The sequence below is a fragment of the Phaethon aethereus genome, assembly GCF_964289735.1.
Source record: "Phaethon aethereus genome assembly, chromosome: 12".
Taxonomy (NCBI): Eukaryota; Metazoa; Chordata; class Aves; order Phaethontiformes; family Phaethontidae; genus Phaethon; species Phaethon aethereus.
This window is the reverse complement of record NC_138588.1, coordinates 17,459,035-17,468,856: the sequence shown is the minus strand read 5'-3', so window position 1 is coordinate 17,468,856 and position 9,822 is coordinate 17,459,035. Positions and strand designations below refer to the sequence as shown.

The following is a 9,822-nucleotide window of genomic DNA, read 5'->3' as shown; positions in this document are numbered from 1 at the left end:
AAGCGCCCCGCAGCCCGCCCCGCCGACAGACCTGGCTTTCCCCACGCACCGGCGCCGCAGCCCAGCGTCTCTCCGCCGCGGCCGGCCCAGGGGGAGCGAGGGGCCGCCGCGCCAGGAGCGCCGCGCGAGCGCCGTCCCGGGAGGCGGGCACCCGGGTCCTGCGCGGCAGCGAGCCCCGCCCCACGGCACGCAGGGGCCTGCTGCTCGGTCGCCCCCGCCGCCAGGCCAGCGCAATGCACCGCCGATGGCCCGTGGCAGGCCTGGGGAGCAGATTGCAGAGCCTGCGTACCGCACTCTAATAAAAACGTAGGAACCAAGACTTACTTATTTTAAACATCTTGCCCCTTTAAATATAAAATGTCCTGTAACAACGAGTAGTCAAAACCAGCTGTGATCTTTCTTTAAAAAGGGGAACCAGAGGGACAGCAGCTGGAACATCCGTAGTTTTTGTTCAGCCAAAAAAAAGAGCAAATTCTGAAATATTTGCACCCTGAGAAATAACCTTTAAAGATGCCATTTGCTTACTTTGAGTTACTGCAGGCTTAAAAAGCTCCTGTGTCCTCCCTCTTTGAAAATCACGATTTCAAAAGATAATTTCCAGTTTATACTGCCAGAATACATTTTAAGTTCTTAAATAAGTGCAGTTACTCCTGTAATACATACAGAGCTATTATAACAGCAGATACAAAAGCTGTGGACTATAGAATAAAGAGAGTGTATAGTCAAAGCACAAATACCAAGTATTCTGCATGGTTATGTATCTGCCCATGTCAAGAAGCTTTCTTTTTAGAATAGAAAGACAACATCAGAATTCCATGTAAAAATAAAAAAGTAAAACCTAAAGGAAAGTGTCTTTACATCACTTTAGAGGTTCACAGAACATTTTAAAACCACCTCAAATTCAGCATTCATGTAGAAACATTTTAATACATACATAAAAAGATAAATTACAATTTCAGTTTATGAACAGAGACTGCCTTCTGGTTCTTCTGTTTCTTCTTTAATTTGTTTGCATCTTTAATTTGCATTTTTACTTGATCTTGCAGTTGAGAAAAGAAGGCCTGGGATGATTTCAAGACCTTATCTTTACCTTCATCCTGTCAATGGACAAAATATTTGTTATAACCAAAAAATGTACAAACAATACCATTATGCTACTTACTAGTTACTCACATATAATGGTAGTTGACTGAAAAAACCCCAACTGATAATCAATTTTCAAAGGACATTTTTGACTGCATTCTTATACTACTCCTGCTATCTAAAGAAATAAAGAGTATGCTCCCTTTCTAATTAGCAATTAGCGTGGTAAGAACAGGCATCAAGAATAGATCCTTGCACATCATGAGCTACAACTACATATCGATGTTTTGTGTTCTGCTCTCCTTTTGAAAAGGTAAACAAACATTTTAGCAGTAATCAAGTTATTTTTCCTATTAGTTTCTAATACTTCAAAATTTCAGAGTTTTAAAAAATTTCCTTTATAAGGCATCATAGGTACACAAGTTTACTGTTTTCTAGCATGCAAAACAAAATCTTTCTGATGAAATTACAGAGAAGGCTCCACAGTAAGAAGTAGAAAGTTATATAGGAACATTCTATTTTGAAATAGCTTAAGTTACTCGAAGCTTAGAAAGAACTGAATGGAAACCTCATCCTCGATTATGCGTACAAGTAGTCCCATTTAATCAAGGGAATGGTTCAAATGCAGGAAATAAGAGTGTAAGTCTTAGTATCTACAGGAACACTACCTTGTGAACTTTGAAATAAATAAGTAGTACCTAATGCAAACAATCATTTCTGCTTTGTGAATATACTTTGATACAAACTAATTGTGTCATACAACTTTTTCTTATTTTTCCATAGCTAAAGATTAGGTTGCTTAAAAATTCAAATATATTTAAAATGCTGAGTAAGCTTCTAAAGATTCCAACAACCATTTAGGTATGTTTTATTCATAATTAAAGCAGTAACATCTATATGAACATGCATTAGAAACAAGGGGGTCCCTGCAAAGTGCAACCAGAGCTGTATTTTTTCAGGACTCTGTACTGGCATCATGCTGTCAGGAGAATTGGCAAAATCAGGACTCAAAAGGCATTCAAAACACTACTTTGCATAAGACAGTTACAAGTATGGATTAGAACAGTCCTTCCAAAACTGTAGTTCAAAAGAACACAGGAGAAAGCAAGGGGGTGGCAGGGAGAGAAAAAGAAAGGAAAAAAAAAAGTATGCATCTATGCATCTGCCCTTTGCATGTCTTCTTCCTACCTCTTTCTTTCCAGCAGCTCCATTTATCTTTTATATTTGCTTAGACATAAATAAGGTAACCAGGTCTGTGTGGTAAGCAGATATACTACTTGTGTACAACAATTTTTGAGGGTATGGAAAAAGATTAGGAGATGCAGCTGTGACAAGAGAGATGCGAGGGAAACAAACCCTATACTTTGTAATTGTGATAAAGTTCCCTTTCCTCTCTCTAGCTAAATATTATCTAGCCTTGGGATTTTAATATTCTTTACCTGGGAAGCTCCCAGTTACACAGGACTACTTAAGAGAGCCTTACCTTGAGCAGAGATGCTTTGCCTTCTTTTGTAAGCCTTTTCAATTTTGCTGCAGCAGCTTTTTTGCTAAGTTTTGTGCTTTGTTCTGGTTTCATCTTTTCAAGAAGCTTTTGACGTTTCTCCTTCTCTTTTAGCTTCATACGTTTACGAAGCTTTTTCTTTCTTCGTTCTCGTTTTTTGTCTGTGGTAGTCTTTTCTGCATCTGTTTTCACATCACCAGCTTTGTTCTTTTCCTAAAGTGAACAAGAGCTCTAGATCCATAAGCATGCAAAAGAAAAGACTCACTTCCAGTACTCAAATCTGTCGTAGTGTTTCCATTATTTCAATTGTTTAGCCAGCTCAGGGCAATATGGCATTAGGGCAAAGGCCAAAAACCGGCAAAAGTTGGGAAGTGAGACTTGTACAATTGATCGAAGACATGCTAATTGCTCTTCCCTATTGTCATTTAGCTTTCCCCATCCAAATACCCATATATATGTTGGGAGAATAATTACCATCACATAGTAGTCAAGAAGAAAAATGAAGCATAATATTATGACCTAGTGTAGACAAACAAAATTAACTTCTTCCCCTCCTTCCAGTTATCCCCCCCTTCCAAATCCCCCCAAGAACAGTCAAAACTAAAATGCTAGGCAGGAAGGTCCACAAGGTGAGGAACCCAGGGTGGGAGGGGGCAGAATTCTCCCACTGATTGGCAGCCACCTTCCTATCAACAGTACAGATCCCCTCCATATCGTTACGTGATTTTTATTTGTATTTACCTTGATCTCCTCTGGTGCTAAAAGAGCAGCATCACTAACAGCAACAGGTGCTACTTCTTCCATGCTTATAGCTGGAAGGTTCGAAACTATTTTAACTTCTGGCACAGGCTAGAAATAAGGAAACACATTCAGGACTGAGCACACCATCTCACAGCAGCTTACAGCTAACTGCAGATAATTATCTGGTTTTGTTTACAGGCAATTATAGTACATTTGATATGACATAAGAACAAGCTCAATAACACTCAATGTTTACTTTCCATTTCCCAAATATATTTTAGAGTATCCAGTTTCAAAGAGGGAAGGAAAAAAAATCCAACTTTATGAAACTTAGGTACTTACTGGTTTGGGTGTGAAGTGGAAGTTACAGAGTGCATCCAGCTTCAGGAAGAGTGAATCCATCATCTCCTGAATTTCTCTGTGTTCAGGATTTTCTTCCTCTTCAGTCTTTTGCTGCATTAATAAAGCAATGTTACTGCAACACCATTCATAAAGCCATTTTACTTTAGCAAGACTGGTAACGACACAATATACAATTCAGAGCCATTTCACTGGTCAACACCCAGAGAAAGACTGAAGTACTTCCACAAAGCTGAAAGCAGAGTTAGCAGTGTACAAATGAAGATGTAAGATTATGTGATGTGAACGTCAAACTGAAAGGAGAGGCATTGCTTACGTTACCTGGTGAAGTTTCATGTATTCTTGCTCATAGATCTCAGCGAGACTCAGCTTACTCTTTTCATGATCCAAAGTGATACGTTTCTTGTATTCAAAAGCCTCCTCTTTTGGTTTTTCTTTCGGTACTACATCATCCCATGCCTGAGGAAGAAATAAATTAAAGACCAAATGCAACTACAGTCAAATATCAGGTGCTACAGCTTATTTCAAACATTTTCCATATTACTTATCTGACACGTGAACTATTTTATGCATGTGGCCTCTGAGGAACTCATTTTCACATTTTCATTTGGAAAAAAAGTAGTAAAAGACTTATAGCTCTAGCTCGTGTGATTATTTTTAGTGCATCAGGGTAAAAATTGTACAACAAATAACAAATGTGTAATTTTTGTTAAGTACTTAAACACTCTCCCCCCATATGTACCAGTTTTTTTATTCAACTAACAATAAGCCTCAACAAGCTGTGCGATACAAATCTTCTATCAGTGGCTTTTAAGAAAAAGGAAGTAAACAACTGAGTTTTGGTTAGCATTCAGAATGCTCAGAGCACTACAGTTATGGTCATAGACAAAACATACATACTGGCATTATATTCCAAATAAATTTCTTACAGTTTTATCTGCAAATACTAATTTTTTTTAGGCGCACCAAAACCTAGCACGTAACAAGCATGTAAAAATAGAGCTCCTTAGAAATCTAAAACCACATTCATCAAGGCAAAAGAATAAAACAACAGTTGCAGAAATTAATTAAGACAACTCTACACCTAACATTTTAAGAGCTTCAAACTCATCCTTGGAATGTGCCCTCTGAATCAAGTCTATGAACGAAATAGGGAGGAACAAGTAAGATAGTATTAACCTCATCCAATATTCTCTGCTTAATGATATCTTCAAGCTGAAAAGTAGTTTCTTCTGTGATCACAGGTGCTGAGAGGAGAAAGAGAAGAATTTTAAGATTAATGTTTCTCCAGCAAGAAATACTTTTTGTTCTATAAAGAATAAAAAACAGAAAAAGAAAGTAAAGCCCTAACAAAAATGCAGTAATTGAGGTGAAGTAATTACATAGTGTTTTCCTCTATCTTGAAAAGAGTAATCAAAATCTGCCACCCAATTAGTGAACTTTCAGTTAAATTAAAAATGAACAAAAGAACATTATAGCTTCCTGTAGTTTCCACCATGAAAATGCACAAGCTCAAAAACGCACTGAGAAGTTTAACTTAGTGATTTGTTATCCTGCTCTTGAGTCACGGGCGTTTTCAGCAAGGTCAAAGGGAACAAAACCCACCATGGTATGCAACATGCTTTCAGGAAAGCCCTCTCTCACTACTTACCCATTCGTACGGCATGGTCAAAAAGTACCGTTTCCTCCAAAAGGCTGTTTTCAGGTCGTTTTTGTCCAGTCACTTCTCCTTTAAGCTGCCAAGGTTTCTCCTCTAACAACTCTTCTTCTAAACTCTTTATTTTTTTTGTCATCTGAAAAACACAATTCCCTAAGAAGTTTGAAACACAGAGCTCACAAGTAAACTCTAGGCAAGAAATTAATAGTTATTTCAGGTACTTTAACTCCTCCCCACATATATGCAATCATACATTCCCTCATCTTTGTATGTGATGTACATAAGCCACTTTTTTTTCCCCTTAATTTGTAACTAGCCTCTTCATATTTGCCAGACTCAGAACAAAATACATAGTCATTTAAAAACAAACAAACAAACGTTACCCACTGTTTCAAAGTATTGGCAAAATAAAAAAACCCAATTACCTTTTCCTGTCTTTTCTCAAAAGAAGACTTTATTTCACTGGGATCAATGCCCTTCTCCAATTGCATATCAGTAACATATTCTGTTTCACTGTCATCTGGCAAACTAAAAGTAACTTTTTTAGAGGCTTCTTTACTTCTCATATTCTCCAACATCATGTCATTCATATCCTCGACCCTGTAACATTAAAATTTAATAGAAAATAAAGGTTGAAAAGCCTTTATAATTTTTTTACATAAAGGTATTTCAGCCATTGAATGTTTACCTGTCACAACTAACCCACAGTTAAGAAATAAAATAGGCTTTGACTGAAACCTAAAGGCATGGGACACCAGGGAAACTTCTATATATTAAAAATAATTTTCAAAACCTGCAGTTACAGCTATTAAATGATTTATTCAAATAAATATCAAGAGACAATACTCAAAAGATAAGCAAATAAACTAATTCTTAAATAAGTAGTGTTTTAAATAAGGAGACAATGCAAACCATGAACACAGAACAGATAACAGAAATCGGCAAACCATGACCAAAGTGAGCCTGGAATTCACACTTTATTTTCTACTTCACTTCAGTGTAAAATTACAAGGGCATTTTAAATGCAAATAACACATACTTACTCAGACACGCATTCTTCATTTTCCTCTTCAATAGCACTGTCTGCTTCCTCTTCCTGATCATCTTCAACATCATCAGCTACTAAATCATCATTGTCATCAACTGGATCAAAGAAATCTTCGTATGTCAAGTCTCTAGAACTTTTAATTGGCTGCGAGGGGAATCAAACAAAAAAATAAAACAAACGAAAACGGTTAGACTGACAGAAGTGTAAGGGTATCCTGTCTTTTAAAGTCTTTAGCACCTGAGGAATACCACTACTTGTCTAGCAGTAATTTAGTTTACTGAAGCATTAACCTGTGGCAGGACATCTTAGTAGAACTAATCTCTTTTATAAGTATTTAAAATACTCTACCACTTAAATCAATTTCCAATTTCAACACATACAGAAGTCAAAGGGCTGTACATTTTGCTGATTACTCATTGGAATGCATACACATTTCCTTATACTCTGGGCATAGTTCTTACTTGCTAGTGAGAATCTCTAGTAATGCTAAATAATAAAATATTTATTTTTTAAACAAGTACTCAGCAACCTAAGTTAAATCAGAGTTATGAAGCCATGTCCTTGGAAAAACATTGCCAAAAGCCCTTTACTCTGCATCAGTCACCGTAGTGATCTCTATCATCAGATGTCAATGATGAGTGACACATCTCTCTCATTTTCTGGGTCACCTATTCCGCAATTCTGCAAAGACACTTATTTCTTATGACATACTATCTCTTCCTTCATTCATGCAAAAACCCAAGACCCATCTCAAGAGAGACTGGAATAGCAGGACAGTGTGTTCTTCTACACTAGGATGTTTTGTTACCAAATATTCATGTCAAATATATTATTAAAGTAAAGCTTCAGAAGTAATCATTAGTCATCTAATCAAATTTAACTTGGTAGTTTCTACTCAGAGTTCAACAATTTATAGTAACCCTAACAGATATCAGATCTTGATGTAAAGGAAAAGCAGTATCAGAAAATTAATTTACTGATAGTCTTACTTTGATTTTAGCTTCTTCAGACTCTTCATCTGAGATGATGTCATCAAAATAATTAATTTCTTCTTCTTCCTCCTCCCTGTTTTCCTTTTCCACATGTTCTAAAAATGTTTCCATCTCAGATAGCTTGAAAAACTTGTCATCCACTATAGATTTTCTTCCCATTTTTTTCAGTGTGGTTTCCTTGGCTGTTTTAGTTTGTTGCTCCAGTGCTTCAATATCAAAGTCAATATCAGAATCCTCATCACTGTATTTCTGCATTATGCTTTCTCTGAGTTTACTTTGCTTTTCTTCAGCTTTAGTTTTATCTTTCATATTAACACTCATCTGTTCAGTTTCTGCTTCCATTACGTTGTCTTCCAATTCCTTGTCACTGCTGATCTCTGCATCAGAGCCATCCTCTTCCTGATCTGAGAGAAGGCAAAGATCTTCATCCTCGGCATCCCTTGCAATGGATTTCTTGAAGAAATCAAGAACTGCATTGTTCTGGAGCTCTAGTTGTTGCCAAATCTGTTCTTCATCAAAATTTTCTATCACCAGCTCTTTTAGAGGACCCCCATGAACTATATTACTTCCCAGAGCTTTATTCAAATCATAGAGAGTCTTTGTTAATGCTCTGAAGTCAGCAGCCAATCCATCTTGCACACTAAGAGTGGAAAAAAGATTACAAGCTTTAAAAAGCACAACAGTTAATATTAATTTTTCATTTTCTACTTTTCAGAATTTATTAGCTCTCATTCATTTTACACCTTCCATTAAATTAATCACATGGTCACACTGCAGCTGTTTTTTGTATCTGCTCCAAGTATTTTGGTGCTACAGAATAGCACCTTTCAACAATTACTGGTGTTGCTTAACTTTCTACACATCTCTTGGAGTATCACTACTAAACATTCCTAGAAATAAAAACATTATAATTATTATGCTTTTCAGCTTCATTACAGTTTGTGTACAAAGTAGCAGCTGGACAGAATGTTCTATCTTTCTATAGTTGCATCTTATTATATCTCGATCATAGTTAAGCACTCCAGACATTTTGGGGAAGTAAATTGTATAGCACTAAACACCTCAAACACCCAAGATACGGACCCCTGGTTTTAAAAAGGAGATTGTCTTCCTCCACTGCCTTACTCCTCAGCTTTTATATTTGGGTAGTCTCTTCAATTTTTTTCTCTAGAGCTACCAATGTTTCAACATAGCTGGCTGAAACAGAAACCTCCATTTCCTAATTCCCGAACGCTGGGAAAAAAAAAAGGATAGGATACTGCAGCAACCGTGGCAGAAGCCGCAGCCAGGTCTCGACACTGTTAAGTGCGCATTTCAGAAGAGCTCTGCGGCACCGGGGGTAGCTGAGGGACGCCGGCCGGCCGGCTGGCACGAGGCCTCCCTCCCAGAGCACCAAGGCCTACACACACACGGTCAGGCATCTGGGGGCTCCTCAGCCCCTGGGAAACCCGCAGTACCTGAGGAAGCGCTCCGGACGCGCCGCGGCAGCACCCGCTACCCTGAGACACGTCTCCAGCCCCTTCACAGCCGCCATCTTCCCGCCGGCCGCGGCGCGTGGAGCAACCTCGCACCGCCTCCCTGAGGAATCTGGCTGAGCGGTCCGGACGACTCCCGCGGCCGGCGCCGAGGTTCCGCATACAGGAGTTCCGCCTCGCGGTGCTCTACACCCACAGCGTGGCGGGGGGGGAGCGCAGCGGCGGGAGCCGGCCTGCCTCCCAGACCGTGCTTTTGTCACAGAACTGCCTCGTTTTTTGACGTCACACCCGCTTCTTCAGACAGGCCTGCCCGCGTTTGCACTGAACCGCAAGCAGGGTATTGCAGAGTCATGTACTGATGGCTGCTGCTTCCTCCGCTTGGAAGAGCATGGTATTGCTCTAGATTGGGGTGTTCATCAGCACTGAAAAACCTGCTCTAAATATAGTAATGCTACAGTCATCTTACTTTGCAGTTTTTTCTCTCTGACCTAGATACAAGGGCTATTTTGGAACACACATTTCCAGCAGGTTCTGTGAGTAAAATGCCTGACATTACGTGGTGTCTCCAAGCTCCCAGCTAACTAGGCACCCATTCATGCGCCTACACGATTAGCGAGCACTGCCCAGTGTTCAACTGGTTTCCTTAAAGTTTATTTTAAAGTCAAATTAAGCACTACACCCACAGACCCTGGTGAAGCAGCTGTTGCTGTAGCTGGGGGAGACAATCCATTCCTGCATGCTGCAATATGCGTTAGCATGGGCTGCCCCCTGCACTCACCCTGCCTGCTGCTGTTTTCAGCCACCTGCAGCTGTTCAGCACCTGGATCCAAAACTGTGACCAGCCTTCTAACTTTGTTCTTGCTCTTGCCTCTGCTGTTCCTCTGTTGCTTTCATGTTTCCTTCCTACCAAAAAAAGAAGTCTTTTCAGTGCACAGAAAACAAAGCCCTGCTATGCAACTTCTGTG

General features: G+C 39.3%; 1 protein-coding gene across 1 annotated transcript; it reads right to left on the bottom strand.

The window, feature by feature from the left end:
• Positions 1–947: 947 nt before the first annotated feature.
• Positions 948–8,916, bottom strand: MPHOSPH10 (M-phase phosphoprotein 10; the record flags this gene model as incomplete). The annotated part of the gene is made up of 11 exons (XM_082004986.1): positions 948–1,097; positions 2,567–2,797; positions 3,326–3,433; positions 3,668–3,778; positions 4,007–4,144; positions 4,865–4,932; positions 5,337–5,478; positions 5,768–5,942; positions 6,386–6,534; positions 7,380–8,022; positions 8,840–8,916. 11 exons carry the CDS (start codon positions 8,914–8,916, stop codon positions 948–950), a joined length of 1,992 nt encoding a protein of 663 aa, XP_081861112.1.
• Between the last annotated feature and the right edge of the window lie 906 nt (positions 8,917–9,822).